We start from the raw sequence: 18304 nt of genomic DNA, 5'->3' as shown, positions 1-18304 counted from the left end.
TGATCTCTCCAAAACTTTTATCATGAAGGGGTGTTTTGATTTTTGTCAAAGGTTTTTCAGCATCTAATGAGATTATCATGTGGAATTTTTTCCTTTCAGCTTGTTTATATCGTGAATTACGTTTACTGATTTTTGCATGTTGAAGCAGTCCTGGGATGAAGCCTAATTGATCATAGTGGCCAGTGACCTTTTTTATTATCTTTGTTTTTTATTATCTTTGTTTTACTATCACCAAGAGCTGTGAATCTAAGTACTTGGATTGTTTTTCAGACCTTTGCAGGTATTATGCCCTAGTATATATAGTCACTTGATCCCTGCAGGTTCCTGGCTGCTTTGGCAATCCCCGCGCATGTTGAATTCCACCTGTCCCTGACCTACATGGCATGTAGGAAAGTCAGATTTTGTAGGTGGGATGGGAGATGGCACCCTAGTTAGATTTATCTAAGATGAGCCCAGGTCTCAAGAAGGAAAGAAAAAAGAAAGAACTAGCTCTCATGCTGGACCTGACCCTCTGAGATGAAATGGTTCTTCCACCTTGGCCTCCTGAGTGTTTGGGCTTATAGGTGCACACTGCTACCTTGGCAGTTGACTAGTGTTTGTAATGAGTATGGAAAGGGTATCCTAATTTGTTGTCTTCCCTGTTTGCCAGTGACCTTTATGAAATGAACTGCCTTACTTACTTACTCTGTCCTGTGTAAGTTCACAAGCATATTGGTCTCCATCTCTGCATTTCCTGTTGTGTTTAGACAGAATACCACCTTGTCCGTGTTAATAGACAGTCCTTAGAGAAGCACTTGATAGGACCATACCCATGATGCCTCCGTCCTATCCTCTCAAGCTCCATTTTTTATGCCTTCTCATAAGTACCTCTTCATGTTCCTTCTTGAAATCTGTGTTCTAGGACCCATCCCTGTTGGATGGCCGGGTGGCATTTCTTCATGTTCCTGCTGGCACCTTAGTGTCAAAACAGGGAGACCAGGTGAGTGAAAGACCTCAATCCTAACGGACTGGTCATCAAACTGCCCAGCCCTGCAGCTCAGTGCTGGGTGGAGTGTAAGTGAGGCCACAGTGGTTAGAAGTTGTCCCAATACCAGACTGCTCACCTCTGGGCACTGTCTTAGTCTCTGGGCAGCTCGCGCCTAGGTGCTAAGCTTCTCCATGGTTGTGCTTGCTACCCTGACTCATTTTCTGGATTTTTAAAAAAAAGATTTATTTATTTATTATGTATACAGTGTTCTGCCTACATATATCCTTGCACACCAGTAGAGGGCACCAGATCTCATTACATATGGTTGTGAGCCACCATGTGGCTGCTGGGAATTGAGCAGCAAATGCTCTAAACCTCTGAGCCATCTTTTCAGCCCATTTTCTGGAATTTAAGGACTCGTTTTCTGGACATTTGCAGAGTCCCATAATAGATACAGAAAGTTGGGATTTGAACCTGTATGTTTTTGTGGATGTTGAATCAAAATAAATAACTCTAAAGGGTAGCAGAGGTATAGCTCTATAGACAGGCTTCAGGGGGATGGGCTGCACCTTCACTTCTGTAGGAAGTGACATTTATGTAGAGCAGGGAAAGGGTGAATGAGGATGGAAGGTATGTGTGTCTGAGGTTGGAAAATAAATTTCCTATAATTGATAAGTAAATCATAGATACCATTCAACTAAATAATAGAGCTGTACACTGCTGCAATATTTTCAGTGGAAACATGTGCCCAAGACTAGGTTACTATAACCTAGAATAGGCAAAGAAGCCCTGCTTGTACTGTGAGTGACTCTGTGGGGCTCAGTGAAGCTCCCTGGGTTCTGGGCCCTTGGAGGAATACTGGGCCATTATCACATGTATCTTCTTGAAGTCACCTTCTATGCTTTTACCAGGATGTCAACATCTTGTTTGTGGTCTCGGGGCTGCTGCATGTATACCAGCAGAAGATTGACAGCTTGGAGGATACCTGCCTGTTTCTTACACATCCTGGGGAAATGGTGGGACAGCTGGCGGTGCTCACTGGAGAGCCCCTCATGTTCACCATCAAAGCCAACAGAGACTGCAGCTTTTTGTCCATCTCTAAGGCCCACTTCTATGAGTGAGTCACCTTCCTCCCTTCTCTGAACCACTTTCTATGCCCTCTCTGACCTGCTCACCTGTCTCCTGGGTCCTCTGTCCCTGAGGGCTCTCAGGGTTAGACCTACGCTGGCCTCAACTGGCCCTTTAGCTAGGTGCATACCCTGGTGGTACCCATACACAGACATTCGGGCAGAGAGCCTCCACATGGCTTGTGATATCTGACGTATGCTGCTTTCTCTATGGTGTGCGCTCTGGCCCAGTCACATCTCTTTGTTGTTACATTCGTGACCACACATATTGGGGGACAGAGCTAGGATTAGGGTCTGGCCCATTGCCCATCATCCTGTTCACAGTAGATCGGTCTGGGTGGAAAGTCAGGATGGTGGTCATGGAGCGTCCTACTCACTCTCCTTCCTTAAGTCAGTATGGGTTGTTTCATAGCTGTGGGGCAGAGACTGTTATCCACCAACTATGTCCTTCAGCGCCAGTGATGTCCTCAGCTTGTCTGAGAGGCCACAGGCTTCATCCTTGCTGGCCTTCTTGCTTGTCCCTGTGAGCTCCAGAGCACAAGATTAAAAACTATTTTAATTTGTTCCTTGCTGGGGGTTTGGTCCATCGGGGTCCAGTTTTCCTGAGCTGCCTCCTCTCACATTGATTTGTGCTAGCCAGCATCCATCTTCCTCCCACATTGCTGGAAGGCCTCTCTTCAGTGTTGCCTGGTGTCTGCTCTGACCTCTAGCTCTCCTGCTTAAATGTTGGGTAGATGCTCAGACAGAGAGCAGAGGTCAGGGGTCAGAAGGTAGTGGAAGCACAGCAGCTTAAAAACCATGTTTCTAGGATGGAGAGATAAATGGCTCAGCAGTTAAGAGCATTAGTGGCTCTTTCAGAGACCCTGGGTTCAATTCCCAGCACCCACATAGCAGTTCACACCTGTCTGTAACTCCAGTTCCAGGGGATCTGATCTAGCATCCTCACACAGACATATATGCAGGCAAAACCCTAATGTACATAAAAGATAAATAAATCTTTAAAAAAATGTTTCAGCCAAGGTGCTTCCAAATCAGTAATAGGGGCCAGGAAAGGGAAGGCCATCTCTCAATGTAGCCTCCCTCTCCTAGGACTTGCCTGAATGCCTCTGGCTTGGTACCCATGTTGTACCATGTTGTATCCCATGATATTTTCAATATGTGAGGGGTGAGGACTTCATTTTACAGATAGGAGGCATACCCAGATAGGTAGAAGGATGCTATTAGGCCCCTCTATTAGCACGGGACCCCAGGATAAATTGGAATTTACCTGCATGGGTCTACTCAGAGATGCAGAACATGCTCAGTCTGCTGCCCCTGCCTCTGTCCCATCTATCTGTACCAGGGGAGAGCTCGAGAAGGGTGGTCAGAAGGGTGAACAAGATTGTCTGGTGTGGTTGTCAGGACCCCGTGACCTTGCTGGCTTTCTCTTTGCTTCTTTGGTCTTAGTGTAGCCTTGCCCACGCATGTATTTCTGTCTGTAATCCTACAGCTCTATGTAGGGTGTCTTTGTGTGTGTCAATACATGTCCTTGACTACATGTTTGAGTGTGTCTATATGTTACTGTCTGTGTATGCATGTCTGTGTCCCTCTATGTGTGTCTAATATGTCCTTATGTTTCTCTGTGGGCCTTTGTGTATATATGTGTTTGTATATCCTTGTCTATGTCCACATTTGTGTGTATGTGTACAAATGGATATCCTTGTTTATATAGGTACATGACTGTTTCCGTGACCTATTAATGTGTTTGTATTTATGTGACCTTGTTTGTGTGTTATTGTCTATGTGTACATGTGTTACATGCCCTTGTCCATGTGTAGTTCTATGTGTCTTATATTTCCTGTGTGTGCATGTCTTTGAATGTTCTTGTCTGCATGTATGTGGTTGTATGTGCATAATAACTCCTGAGATTTCTCATGCTGACGACAAGGTCCAGCAAAACCTAGGGACTCTCATCCAGTCTTGGGGATGCAATTATATCCAGTAGTTTCTCTGAAGCTTTCATCATCTACTCTTTGTCTTACTACCCTGGGATGGTGAAGGAACTCCCATTATCTATTGCATGAAGCAATGTTCCTGTTCCTATAGACTGGCAGCTCCATCTCCTGTTGCTTGACCAAGGTCTGGAGTCCCTCAGCCTTGGTTCTTCCCATGAGCTGACCCCCAGCCCTGGAGCTACTGCAGCGATATCCCTCCTGTTGCCCTGCTTTCCACATCCTGTCCACACACAGTCACCAGAGAGATGACGGTGTTCTTAGGTCAGAATCCTAGGTACTCTGTACCTGCCCAGGGTAGATTTCATGCCTTCTGGGTCCTTTTCCCTCAAGTAAGCATCAAGAGTCCTTGTGTGGTGGGCGGGGTTGAAGGTTCTGCTTGCTCTCAAATGCTGTGACTCTGTGTGAGGGGTAAATCTAGTAGGACTGGATTTAAGATTGGGAGGGGAGAGAAGACTTCATGGGAATGGAAATGATTTGAGATTGCATGACAGGATCATGAGGAAACGGCCAGATATTGTCCTGGGCGTGGCACACACAGTTGTGAAGAGGATGTCGTCCTTTGTACGTCAGATTGATTTTGCTCTAGACTGGATGGAAGTAGAGGCTGGGCGTGCCATATACAGGTGAGGCTCACAGATGTGTAGTGCACAGAGGAACCCACAGGTAGACAGTGTATAGAGGGACCCAATGGTGTGCAGTGTACAGAGGCCTGCGGGTGTCTCCATCACTGGATAACTCCTATTGATATATAGTGATACTGCTAATAGACAAAGCTACATACCTGTGAAGGTTGTACAATGAAAAGGGCGAGTTTCCTTATCTGTTCCCCCACCCCTGGCACCCGTAACATTCTTTGATATCATCCTGGGTTCAGTACATAATGCACAGACCCAAAAGCATTTTCAACAAACATCTTGTCATGTGCACACACATAAACCCATACCATCCTGTCAAAAGACCCGAGAGCTGTTGGAAGCAGCTTTGTCAGGTGCTGCTGTGCTAACTGACCATAGCTGAGCTGCCTTCACTGGCTTCACCATTGCTCAAGTCACAGACAGACCTGGATTACAGCCGTCAATATTTATTGGTATCTAAGGCAAGAAAAAGTTAAAATTATTTGAAGTAGTAATAAACACATATGGTAACACAAATATTTTAAAATGAAATGTAATTGCATTTTTAAAATTATTTATTGGGTGCTGGTGGTGCACGCCTTTAATCCCAGCACTCGGGAGGCAGAGGCAGGTGGATCTCTGTGAGTTTGAGGCCAGCCTGGACTACAGAGCGAGTTCCAGAACAGCCTCCAAAACAATACAGAGAAACCCTGACTCGGAAAAAAAACAAAAAACAAAAACCCGAAACAAACTAAAAATTATTTATCTACTTACTTGAGTCAGTAATAGCCTTTGCTGAGTAAGAATTCACTGCGTAGACCAGGCTGAGCTCTAACTCACCAGTGATTTACCTGTGTAGGGATTAAAGGTGTGTGACACCCCTGCCTGGGAAAGTAACTGTACTTTACAAACTAAAAATTACCATCCTTTGGTCTGATTGGTTGTTGTGAGACTGGTTTGGTGAGCAGCTTAGGCTGGGGAGCTGAGCACTTTTGTGTCTTTTCAGGCAAGGGGACAAGTCTGACTGCACATACATCGTTCTCAGTGGCCGGCTCCGATCTGTGATCCGGAAGGATGATGGGAAAAAGCGCTTGGCAGGGGAATATGGCCGAGGAGACCTTGTTGGTGTGGTAGGTGCCAGCCACCCTCCTGTATTCAGGAAACTCTGAAACCTGCCTGTCAGTTACCTGAAGAGGAGGAGGAAGCCTGAGTGACTTGCAGGTTGATAGCCATCCCCCCCCCCCCCCCCTGCTGACCCTGTCCTTTGTCTAGAACCCTATCTTAGCCTTCTGGGAGGTCTAAGAATCTGGTCCCTGGTTTCTGGCTGCTTTGCACCCAGTCAATGCTGAAGCCATGGTGGCTAGTATCCAAAAGGACTTGACTGAGAGTAACTAGCAACTGACCCTAGCTTCCCTTCCCAATGTTACCTGCATAGGCAGGTTTCTGTGTCCTGAGCTGTTACTGCTCAGCCCTAGGGTGTTGCAGTGTTGGGCTTGTAGATCAGTATGAGGACAGTAAATTCCAACCTTCACTTCTGACTTCTGGTTTTTGTTTGTTTGTTTTTCTTTTGAGACAGGGTCTTACTCTAGCCCAGGTAGGCTTGGAACTCTCCATGAGACTTGAGCTGGCCTAATTGTGGTTAATCTATTGCCTTAGCTTCCTGAGTTTGGATTTTGGGCTTTTAAAGCAGTAAACCCATATGGATTATCATAAATACATATATTCTAAAATGCATGAGTATTTTACCTGTAAGTATGTTTGCGTGCCTGGAGCCAGAGAGACTAGAAGAGGGCATCAGAGGTTACAGTGGTGTCACACGCCTTTAATCCCAGCACTCAGAAGGCTGAGGCAGGTGCGTCTCTGTGAGTTCTAGGCCAGCTTGGGCTAAAGTAAAAAAAGAAAAGAGGACATCAGATCCTCTGGAGCTGGAGTTATAGATAATTGTGAGCCATTTTATGGGTGCTGGGAGTCGGAAACAGGTCCTTTAGAAGAGTAGCCAGTGCTCTTTTGTTTGCTTTTTTAAGACCACATCTCACTATGTAGCTTTGACTGTCCTAGAACTCATGATGCAGCTTACTCTTAACCATGGAGCCATCTCTCTACCCTGAGCACAAATATTTTTTAAAGGTAACTGTACTTTATAAACAAACAAAAACGACCTAAAAGACTATATTCTTTCATTTGTTGCATCCTAGGGTCTGCTTAGCTGTTTTTTGTTACCCACCACATTTACTCAGTCTGCTACCACCCCACCCCCGCCCCTGCTCTGCTTCTTCCTTGAGACAAGGTCTCACTGTAGTCGAGTGTCTTTTTTAGGTTTCTATTGCTGTAGTAAATCACCCTAATCAAAAGCAACTGTGGAGGAAAGGAAGTATTTCTCTTATGTTTCCAGGTAACAGGCCATCACCGAGGAAAGTCAGAGCAGGAACTGAGGTAGAGGGATGGGGGAACATTGCTTACTGACATGAGCCTTGGAACTTGCTCGGCCCACTGTCCTATACAATCCAGGACCACTTTCTGCTTTTTGTTTCGTTTTGTTTTGTTTTTTGAGACAGGGTTTCACTGTAGCTTTGGAGGCTGTCTTGGAACTCGCTTTAGACACCAGGCTGGCCCAAACTCATAGAGATCTGCCTGCCTCTGAGTTTTAAACTGATATTTTTTGGAAGTTCAGGGACTTTTTGCTATCTGATAACAGGGTCTTAGATAGACTTCTTGATGTTGGCAAGCATGTGCTAATGGGCACTTCCTCCTGTGCAGCTCCCATTCCAGGGTTGCCCCCTCCTTGCTTCCCCTGAGCTCTGCCTTGTGGTAGTGGTAGGTCTTCCATGTCCTTAGGGTAGCCATGCTGTGTGCAGCCTGTGAGTCCAGATGCAAACTCGTACTTGGAAGCTTTCATATCTGGCCAGATGCTGAAACAGGTTCCTGTATACTCCAGGACTCCTTAGGCTCTGAGGACCATGTCTGATGTGGGGCCCCTAGTGTAGAGGGTGTATCTTCTTTAGAGGCATTTGTATCTGAAGGAGTGTACAGATACAGCTCATGACTGTGTCTGAGAGCTGTCAAGGTTGTTAGGGGTGCTATGGCTTCTAGAACATCCCAGTACTTTGGACAGCAGTCACATGTGAGAGCCTGCTGGTTTCATGTACAGTAAAGGCTTGGCAAGGTCATTTTACTCCTTTTCCTGCTTCCTGACCTATAGGCCACTGTGCTGCTACTTTTATGTCAGTTTGATACAAACCAGAGTCGTTTTAGGAGAGGGAACCTCAACTGAGGAAATCCCCCCGCCCAGACTGTGGGCATTTTCTTGATTGGTGATTGGGGGTGACCAACTCACTTGCTTGGTTTAAGAAAGCAGGCTGAGCAAGCCCAGAGCAGCAAGACAGTAAGCAGCGCTGCTCCATGGCCTCTGCTTTAGTTCTTGCCTCCAGGTTCTTGCTCTGCTTGGATTCTTGCCCTGACTTCTCCTAGAAGTATAAGATGAAATAAGCCCTTTCCTCCCCAATAGAAACTCTAAGACAACGTCTGTCTACCTGACCTGCACATACGCTTGGCTGCACACCTGGAGTCCTTGGCTGATTTGTGAGATCTCAGAGTTTGCCTCTTCTTCCTTAGGTAGAGACATTAACCCACCAGGCCAGAGCAACCACCGTGCATGCTGTCCGGGACTCAGAACTGGCCAAGCTGCCAGCAGGAGCTCTGACATCCATCAAGCGCAGGTACCCACAGGTAAGGGTGGTGCAGAGTCCCTGTTCTAGCTGCACTTGTGGCCCAGGTGAGAATTTCGTCAAGTGCACGTAGACATGGACCAGGTGGGTGGGAGGTTGTAAAAGTTACACGTGAGGTCATACCCTCAGACAGGGGCTCTTTTACCTATTGTTGTGTGACACTATTCCTGGGGAAACATGAGCAAAAACCAAACTTAGCTCAGATATGGAATTGATAACAGACAAAAGTAAGGAACCACCAGAGTGCAACCTGATAAACCGGTGAGTTTCAGTGGGGTTGCCTTCAGCAGTGTGGTGAGGGTTACTTAACAAGAGCAGAAATAACCCACAGACAGTCCAGTTTACAGGCAGCTCCAAAAGGTTGGATAGTGTCTTTTCCAGATAGACCAGGTGATCTGAGCTGGTCTGACAGTGTTCCAGCAGACTTTACTACTTACATGTGCTCATACATAGAAGAAACTAGTGTATGTGGTAAGTTCAGGGATGTCTTGAAGCCTGTAAGCAGTTTCCTTCCTGAGCTTGAGGGGCTTCCCTGCAGACTAAATTAATAAGCCCCCTTTAGAATATCCTGTGTCTTAAGGCACTTCCTCTAAGATGGGAGGTTTTCTGTAGGAGGAAATTGCCACACAACACCTATAACTTAGGATAGCCACTTGAAGGGAGCTTTGGCGTCAGCCAGGGCTTGGTAGAAGATGAGTACGTAGGCTGCATCTCTGAGCTGTTGGTCAGCTGCCTTTTTGATTGTCCTCCCTGCCTAAGTTGTCACAGGAAAGAAGGATAAAACCTACACTCTGTCTAAAACCCCAGGGAGCACTTAACATTCTGCCCTTAGTCTGTTTGGTTTTTGAGACAGGATTTCTCTTTGTAACAGCTCTGACTGTCCTAGAGCTCTCTTTGTAGACCAGGCTGGTCTCGAACTCACAGAGATCTGCCTGCCTCTGCCTCTTGAGTGCTAGGATTAAAGGAGGCTGTCCTGGAACTAGCTTTTGTAGACCAGGCTGGTCTTGAACTCACAGAGATCCACCTGCCTCTGCCTCCCGAGTGCTGGAATTGAAGGCGTGTGCCACCAACGCCTGGCTGCCCTTAGTCTTAAAACTGCTTTCCAATGTCTGTTTTTTTCTTTCCAACTCCTTTCCTCTTCTTCCTCCCTCCCAACTTTTCCTCTTCCTCTCCTCGTGTGTGTGTGTGTGTGTGTGTGTGTGTGTGTGTGTGTGTGTGTGTGTGTGTGTGTGTGTGTGTATGTGTGTGTGTTACTGGTAATGAAATTCCAGGGCTTTGTGCATAGTAGGTAGTATAACCTCTGAGTTATAACCCAAGCCTGATTGTTAACTGTATATGAATGAATTATTACAAAAATGTAGCTTTTTGTGAGTGGCTTTGTTCATTGTCAGCAGTATCATATCCCCCCCCCAACCCGTGCACCTCAGTCCATTTGTTTGTTCTCTAGTTGGTGGGTGTCGGGATGATTTTCAGTTTGGTACTATTGGGTTTAAAAGGCTGCTGACACATTCTTGACAAATGTTATTATAAACAGATGATTCATTTCCCTGGTTCAGTTGCTAGGTCACAAGATAGATGTGTGTTTTGGGAACTGCAGACAGTTCTCCAAAGTGGCTGTGCTGTTCCCAGCCTCATATGATGTGGTTCCTGAGCCTAGAGTGCTAGTAAACTCAGGCAGCTGCTTAACACCAGCAGTTCTCATGGGTATTATATCACAGTGCTGTAAATTTGTGCTTCCTCTTTTTTTTTTTTTTTTTAAGATACCAGATGCCTTTCTGTCAACTTATGGGCATATCTTGAACCTTTGCCAGTTGACATAGAAATAAGCTTTTTAAAAGTTAGCTTTAATGGCAGTCATGGTGGTCTGCTTTTAATCCTAGTACTTAGAAGTCAGAGCCAAGGTCACAGGGTGTGAGTTCAAAGCCAGTCTGGTCTACATAGTGAGTTCCAGGGTAACCAGGACTACAGTAGTGAGAGTCTGTCTCCCAGAAGCAAAACAAAACAAACAAACAAACACACACACACACGCACACACACACACACACACACACACACACACACCCCAAAAACAACAACAACAAAACAGTTAGTCTCACTTTGAATTTGCTTCTTTTTAAATGTGACAGATTGATTGATTGATTGATAGTGCTGGGAATTAAGCTCAGGGCCTTGTATATACTATATAAGCACTGTAGCACTGAACTGTACTCCCATATCTTTTAAAATTTTATTTTGGAACAGTGTTGCTAAGTTCCCAGGCTGGCCTTAAACTTCTCTTGTGGTCCAGGCATTCCTCAAACTTGAGATCCACATATGTTAGCCTACCACTGCTGGTATGAAGGTACATTATCATGCTTTGCTGAGTATAGGTGTTTGATTGTTTTGGCTTTAGGCCTTTAGAGAATCATTCAGATATTCATAATAGAATTTACAAGTACTTCCAAGGGCCTGTTTATGAAATCGCACTTCTGAGGTAGGTGAAGAGACAGTGGAATTTCCTACACTCTTCTCTCTGCTTTGTATGTGTTTCGAGTCTTCTGTTACAGTAAAACATATTAACAGTAGCCTCATCTGGAGCATCACGCTTTCAGGCTTACTTCAGACTTCTCTACTCTATTTTCATTTCATATCTGAAAATGTGGGCAGTTTCTTTTAGATTTTTCTGTGGTCTGTGACTCTGCCATCCTGGGGCAAATAATCATCCCTAATTTGCATGTTAGAAGTGGCCCTTGGGAAATGCCGACATCCTTAGTCATCAGGGAAATACAAGTCAAAACCACTGAGATTCCATCTTAACACTGATCAGAATGGCTAAGATCAAAAACACTAATAACAGCTTATGCTGGAGAGGATGTGGAGAAAGGGGAACACTTCTCCATTATACATCTGCTATGGAAATTAGTATGGTGATTTCTCAGAAAATTATGGATCAACCTACCTCAAGACCCTGCAATACCACTGTTGGGCATATACCCAAAGGAGGCACATTCACACCACAAGGACATTTGCTCATCTATGTTCATAGCAACATTATTTGTAATAGCCAGATCTTAGAAACAGCCTAGATGCCCCTCAGTGGAAGAATGGATAAAGAAAATGTGCTATAATTACACAATGGAGTAATACTCAGCAGTAAGAAACAGTGACATCCTAAAATTATCAGACAAATGGACAGAACTAGAAAAAAATCTTAAGTGAGGTAACCCAAAACCAGAAAGACAAATATAGTATGTACTCACTCATAAGTGGATACCAGGCATAAAGCAAAAGATACCCAGCCTATAATCCATAACCCCAGAGAAGCTTGAACCCTCTTCCAGAAACAGATGGAAGCAGATATTGGGGTTCAAGTTTAAGATCAGAGAAGCAAAACAACCAGCGTTCTCACCTCTACCAAGGCTGGGGCAATCCTGTCCTCAATGTGGCTGAAGACTAACTGCTCTGAGACCCTGCTTCCTGTCTTATATTCCTCTCTAGTGTTGGAATTAAAGGCATGCACCTCCACTGCCAAGCTTCTACGGCTAACTAGTATGACTGCTGGGATTAAAGGTGTGAACCACCACCTCTATGGCTGTGGCTAGATTTGCATTCTGATCTTCAGGCAAACTTATCACATCATAAACAATATGTCATCATGCCTGGAGGCCATTTGCTACATGGACTGAGTGTGAGAGCCTGCAGCAGACTCAAGATCACAGAGTGTGCACCTTTTGTGTTTCCATTTCTGCGTTGTCCCCTGGACTGAGCAACCGCTTCATCCCCCAGAATCAAGCTCCTTCTCCCTGGTGATTTAATTTTCTCCCTTGTATTGTGATACAAATGCCCTGACAAAAGCAACTCAAAGGAAAAATGCTTTATTTTGCTCAGAGTCCCACATTACTGTCCCTCATTGTAGAGAAATTACAGTGACAGGAGCTGGAGGGGTCATTTGTCATATCAATAATCAAGAGCAGAGAGTAATGAGCGCATGAATGGTAGTACTCGTCCTCCCTCTTCCCACTTCTATAGCCCAGGTCCTGTCCACAGTTAAGATGGCTCTTCCCTCATCAGGTAATGTAATCAGGACAATTCCAACAGGCATGTCTAGGGGTCCATCTCTCTGATAATTCTGTATTTGCCAAGTTGGCAATTAACACTGTCTCATCTGGCAACCAGAAAATTGTGCATGGGTTCTTGTCATCTGTAGCACATATTTATTTCCAGTCACTGACAGTTTTGAAAAAGCAGACTCCGGATGCTGTTTGAACATCATTGTTATTTTCAGTTCCCAGCATTTCACCATTTTCCTTCTTCCTCTACCCCAAGGTTGTAACCCGACTGATTCATCTCTTGGGTGAGAAGATCTTAGGCAGCCTCCAGCAGGGATCTGCAACAGGTGAGTCTCAGCTCTTCCTTTTCCCCTGGCTGGGTTAGGAGAAAGAATCATAGAAGCCAGGGCAGTCCTCTGGAGCATTATGGATACTATGCTGCGTAACTCTTGAATCAAAATACCCGCCAGCTCCCACCAAGCACAGCTGAGTAAGGAGGGCTTAGACTGTGACAGTGCCAGCGTGTTTTGCCAAGATATGTCTCAACTGTTTGTGAAGAGCAATGTGATATGTCTGCCTTCTATTTTTGTCAGCTGATTAGAAAGAGGAAACAACGTGAAGCCTCTGGAAGGGTGGTGTAGTCGGAGGCTGCCGTTGTCTGTCAGCTGCCTAGTGTAAGAAGACGGTCACCTAACAGTAGCGTGTCAGGAACTAAAACTCTACCCCAGCATGCTTGTTTCCTTCTAGCTCCAAGAGTGTCCCTAATTTGGAGCCACTGGTCACTTTGTGTTCTGGGGCTGTCTTCTTTCCCTGGAGCCCAGATATTTAAGGATTCCGATGTTGCTCTTTGACTCTTTTCTATGTTTTGTGCACTGTGCGCATGACTGTCTCCTGCCTCCCTCTCCATCTTGGCTGCCTAGGTTGCCATTCTACAGTTTTGTGCGTGCCTCTTGTCCTCCCCACCCATTCTGCTCATCTCGGCCCTCGCCTTTGTTTCTTTCTCCACCAGTTCTCCCAGGCTCGCTCATGTGTGACCTGTCTTGTGACCTGCCCCTGTACAGACATATAAGCTTCACCCATAGCTGGCACTGGTGTACACTACTGAATGTTTGTTGACAGAACAAATTTGTGGATAAACACGCTGCTGGTTAGCTCTTTGCTCTCAGTACAACTTGTCATTTGGGTCACATCCTGAATTTTTTTTTTCATTTTGGTTTTTTCTAGACAGGGTTTCTCTGTGTAGCTTTAGAGGCTGTCCTGGAACTCACTCTGTAGACCAGGCTGGCCTCGAACTCATAGAGATCCACCTGCCTCTACCTCCGGAGTGCTGGGATTAAAGGCGTGCGCCACCACCGCCCGGCTACATCCTGATATTTTAAGTATTATATTATGTTAAGCAAGCTGTCTGTGCTTGAGGTGTGCACACAGCAGAGGAAGCTGTGATCCTTCTGCAGGATGAATTCATTTAACTTCATCAATCTTTAGGCTCTATTTCCATAGGAGATTACATTCTGAAGTTCTGAGTGGGCATGGAGTTTAGGAGAGACCATATTGTTCCACACATGATTTCTCTCGTAATTGCTTCCAGCCTGTCTGACCACTATGTTTGAAATAAGTTTCTTAAAGAAAGACATAGTGAGTCCAGGTTTTTTTTTTTAATCAACTCTTCTGGCAATCTTTACCTTTTAACTCTTAGACCACTTACATCTAACATAACTGTTCTGTTGGGATTTTTATTTACTGTCTTTTTAATTTTCTTCCAATATTTTTCTTTTTTGGTTATTTAACCATTTTTAAGCATCCCATTTTTTATTAATTCTGACTTCTGCATTCTCTTTGTAGGATGGTTTCTGTCACCATTTTAGGGAATACAATATTTTATGCTTATCCTCATCCATTAATAGCAATATTTTTCATTTTAACTGGAATGAGAGTACCTTATCACCATTTAGGTCACATTGTTGTGTGAACTTCTCTTAATGTATTATGGGTTTTGTTGTTGTTTGCTTTTTGAAGATTTATCTTATTGGGTAGTGGTACCACACGCCTTTAATCCCAGCACTTGGGAGGTAGAGGTAGGTGGATCTCTGTGAGTGCAAGGCCAGCCTGGTCTACAGAGCGAGTTCCAGGACAGGCTCTAAAGGTACAGAGAAACCTTTTCTTGAAGAAAACAAAAAATAAAATAGTTTATTTGTTTGTATCTGAGTGTTTTGCCTACATATATGTTTGTGCACTACATGCATGCAGAGCCCCTGGAAGCCAGAAGAGGGCGTCAGAGTGTCTGAAATTGAAGTTACAGTTGTAAACCACCACATGGTGCTGGTAATCAAACCTGCGTCCTCTGGAATAGCCAGTGCTCTGAACCAATAAGCTGTCTCACCAGCCCTTGAAATCTCTTCCTCTCTCCCTCTCTCCCTCTCTCCCTCCCCCCCTCCAGGGTTTCCCAGTAACTCTGGAGCCTGCTCAAACTCATAGAGATCCGCCTGCCTCTGCCTCCTGAGTGCAAGTGTCAGGTCAGCATTCCAAAGTTCTGAATTTTGGAGCATTTGCCACTGTCTAACCAGTGGTCTGCAAATGTCCTAAAATTTGAAAAAGCCAGAGCCTCAAGCGCTCTGGCTTCAGGGATTTCAGATAAATGACACTTGACATGCCCTTAAATTGTTCTCATCCTTACATCTCAGAAATTTGAAAATCTTTGGATTTATGCCTTTGGGGTTAATCTTGCTTTAATCTATAGATTATATCTTTTAGAAAATTTTGGAAATGCTTAGCTTTTCTTTCTTCACATCTTCTTTCATCCTTGTATTCTTTCTTTTCTTCTGAAAACAAAAATGTCACGATTTCTGGGCCTTTTGTTATTGTTCCAGAGGTATCTGGGGCACTGGTCACTTTTTTAACTTTTTGTCTCTATGATGTTCAAATAGAATTGTTACTTTGGTCTGTCCTCAATATTATTTGCTCTTTCCTGTCACCTTGATTCTCCTACGTGGCCTATACAAAGTGGTTTAAAAATACCTTTTGGTTATTATTATTATTTTGAGACAGGGACTTGCTGTGTACCCCAGGCTGGCCTCGGACTCGTTATATAGCTCAGACTGACCTAGAATTTGCCATCCTCCTGCTCTAGTCTCCCTTAGTCTAGTAATCCCCTGCTGGGGTTACGAGTTTATGCCACTATCACTCCTGGCCCCCAGAGAACTTTTTATTTGTTGTTGTGTTTTGGCTCTTGTTTATTTTGCTAAGGTTTTCTGTTTCTGTTTGTTTCAGGTGGTGCTCTGGGTTGTGGGCTTTGGGATTTTGGTGACTTGCTTGTCATTTAGGTGTTGTTTCCCCCTAGTTATGAGCGGTAACATCCACTCAGTTTGTGGAAGCAGCGTAACCTTGAGAAGAGGACAGTTGAGTGCCTGGTGCCTCCTTGTGGGCTCCCTAGGTGGAGGCTCTACCACCTCACAACAACCATTCCTACAGCTGATGGCAAAGCCACTTGGGACCAACTCTAGTACCTTGCTTGAGTGGGAGCTGCCTTGTTAGAGGGTCATTGCAGTCTCCCCTGAAGCTGATGAATAAGGATGAAATAAGTAAAGAAGGCCTCCTTCCATAGGCCTAGGAGACGAAGACCTGGAGGAGCAAGGGAAGGGTTAGGACAAGGAGGTAGCCAGGAGGTGACAGGAGATGTCAGAGGAACCACAGGTTGCAGGTATTACAGGGCCACTCAGGCTCTGTGACCTTCCGTTCACCCTAGAGAATGTGGCACCAAAGAGGGCCGTTTTAGGCATCGTGACCAAAGCCATAAGAGGCTGTGTGCTAGAGGCCCAGGTCTACTTGGGGCTGAGGCAAGTGTGAGCAGGAAATGGTGCCAAGCACAGGCACCAGGGAGTTATCGGGGAGTGTCTGGGCTCTGCCGAGCAGGCCATGCTTATTTATCGTTTCTGCTTATTTAAAGATACGGGGGACTGGAGAGATGGCACAGCGGTCAAGAGCACTGCATTTCTTCCAGAAGTCCCGAGTTCAATTCCGCAGCCATATGGTGGCTCTTCTGGCAGAAATGGTGCCCTCTTCTGACCTGCAAGCATACATTAAAAAAAAAAAAAGGCCAGACATTGGTTTGGAAAGTTTGAGATGTTTATTTAACAATGGAATTATTTTTATAAATTAACTATAGCTATAGCATTCAGTAACTTTTCACACCATTATATAAAGATGTAGGGGTTTTTGTTTTTTTCAAGACAGGGTTTCTCTGTGTAGCTCGGGCTGCCCTAGAACTTGCTCTGTAGACCAGGCTGGCCTGGAACACATAGAGAACCACGTGCCTCTCCCTCCTGAGTGCTGGGATTAAAGGCATGCACCACCACCAATACCTGGCTTATTTTTTGATAACTAAAAGGGTAATTCATTTAGCTGTTTTTCCCATTACCAAACATCTCTCCTCAGCTCTATTTCCGTTTATTTTTTGTGGGATTTTTTGGTTGTGTTTTTTGTTCTGTTTTATTTTTTGAGACAGGGTTTCATGCTGGCCTGGAATTCACTCTGTAGACCAGGCTGGCCTCAAAACCACAGAGGTTTTGTTTCTGCCTCCCAAGTGCTGTGATTAAAGGTTTGTGCCACTATCCCTGGCCTTCCCAACTATTTTAACAATTCTGCAGTGAATATCTTTGTGTATGTGAGTATATGACACATATATGTGAGGTGCGTATATATGGTACACGTATGGTTTATGTGAGGTACATGTGTGAGTTTATGTTATGGTGTCTGGTGGTATGTATGCAAGTTGTGTGGGTATGTGTGCTATATTTGTGATGTGTATGAGATATGTATGTGAATTATGTGTGTAGTGTATGTGTGATATGTGTATGATGTAGGGAGGGTGTATGTATTACATATGTAGTGTGTGTGGGGGTGAGATACATGTATCCTCTTAGAAAGGCAGAATTGTTTCTGCTTGTCACAGCTGGGTGCCACTCCTCCCTCACTCTCTTTCTTCTCTTAGGTTTGCTTGGAATGGCAAACCCTTTCTAAACTCTCTCTTACTATCCTGTACCTTGTGTCATCTGGAAACATGGGGGCTGTCCTGGTAGTGGCCCAGCTTTACAAGTTGATCCCTGGCTCTGAGCCTACAAGGTCACTGAACAGGGCTCCACCTAGGCCTGGAGTCCCACCTGTACCTCTACTCTGAGCTTCTAAGTCAGTCTGTGTGCAGATAAATGCCCAACCAATTGGAACTGTGTATCTGATAGTTTCTGGAAGCTACTCCTGGGGTGAGGAGGAGAGAAGAAGTCAGACATTTGGAAACTGCCCTTAATGAAGACAGGCAGCCCAGGCATGAAGATGGGTCTGTTTGTGTCAGAGTAAAAAGGAATGTCATGGGTAGGAGGGACATTGTAGAAGAGAGTGGGACACCAGTGGCCAGGGAACCCACAGCATGACAGTGTCACAGGAAACCCTGGTCAAGTCAAGGCATGCCTATCAGGTGTCATGAGATGTGCTTAACCACCTTTGTGGACTCAGGAGGGACCCTCTCAAGAGAACTTGTACCGGGATCTTCTGCTACAGGATAGCAAACAAAAATGCCTTTGGTCTTGCCCTTGTGTTAGTTGAGTGGCCCTCAGCCTCTGCAGCTGAGTAGGGCCCTGGGAGGAGGTCCAAGCTCTCTGGGTGTCTGGGTGAGGTTCTGTAGGACTCTTGGATATGCTGGTCTCAAGGAGGCTCTCCCTGCTTCCATTCTCCTTCAGAACCCCTCTGCTCTCTTCCGAGCATGCTCCTGCCCCAGAATGATCTTCCTCATTTACTCTCTGCTTTTTGGTTTTTGAAAATCCCATGTGGATAAAGGTGTGTCTGTTGCTTTTCTAAGC

General features: G+C 45.1%; 1 protein-coding gene across 6 annotated transcripts in view; it reads left to right on the top strand.

Moving 5' to 3' along the window:
* Pnpla7 (patatin like phospholipase domain containing 7) overlaps window positions 1–18304 on the top strand; it is a 68691-nt gene that overhangs the window by 28463 nt on the left and 21924 nt on the right. For all 6 annotated transcript variants that reach the window (XM_013123277.3, XM_005083730.4, XM_021235068.2 and 3 more), the window contains 6 exons: window positions 902–979; window positions 1879–2084; window positions 4580–4711; window positions 5709–5832; window positions 8315–8428; window positions 12733–12802. In XM_013123277.3, the coding sequence (XP_012978731.1) occupies window positions 902–979; window positions 1879–2084; window positions 4580–4711; window positions 5709–5832; window positions 8315–8428; window positions 12733–12802 (724 nt within the window). The remainder of the gene's footprint in view (window positions 1–901; window positions 980–1878; window positions 2085–4579; window positions 4712–5708; window positions 5833–8314; window positions 8429–12732; window positions 12803–18304) is intronic.

The sequence above is a fragment of the Mesocricetus auratus genome, unplaced genomic scaffold, assembly GCF_017639785.1.
Source record: "Mesocricetus auratus isolate SY011 unplaced genomic scaffold, BCM_Maur_2.0 Super-Scaffold_100004, whole genome shotgun sequence".
In the NCBI taxonomy this organism is placed as follows: Eukaryota; Metazoa; Chordata; class Mammalia; order Rodentia; family Cricetidae; genus Mesocricetus; species Mesocricetus auratus.
The sequence above is the reverse complement of the archived record's forward strand: the minus strand, read 5'-3'. Positions and strand labels throughout refer to the sequence as shown.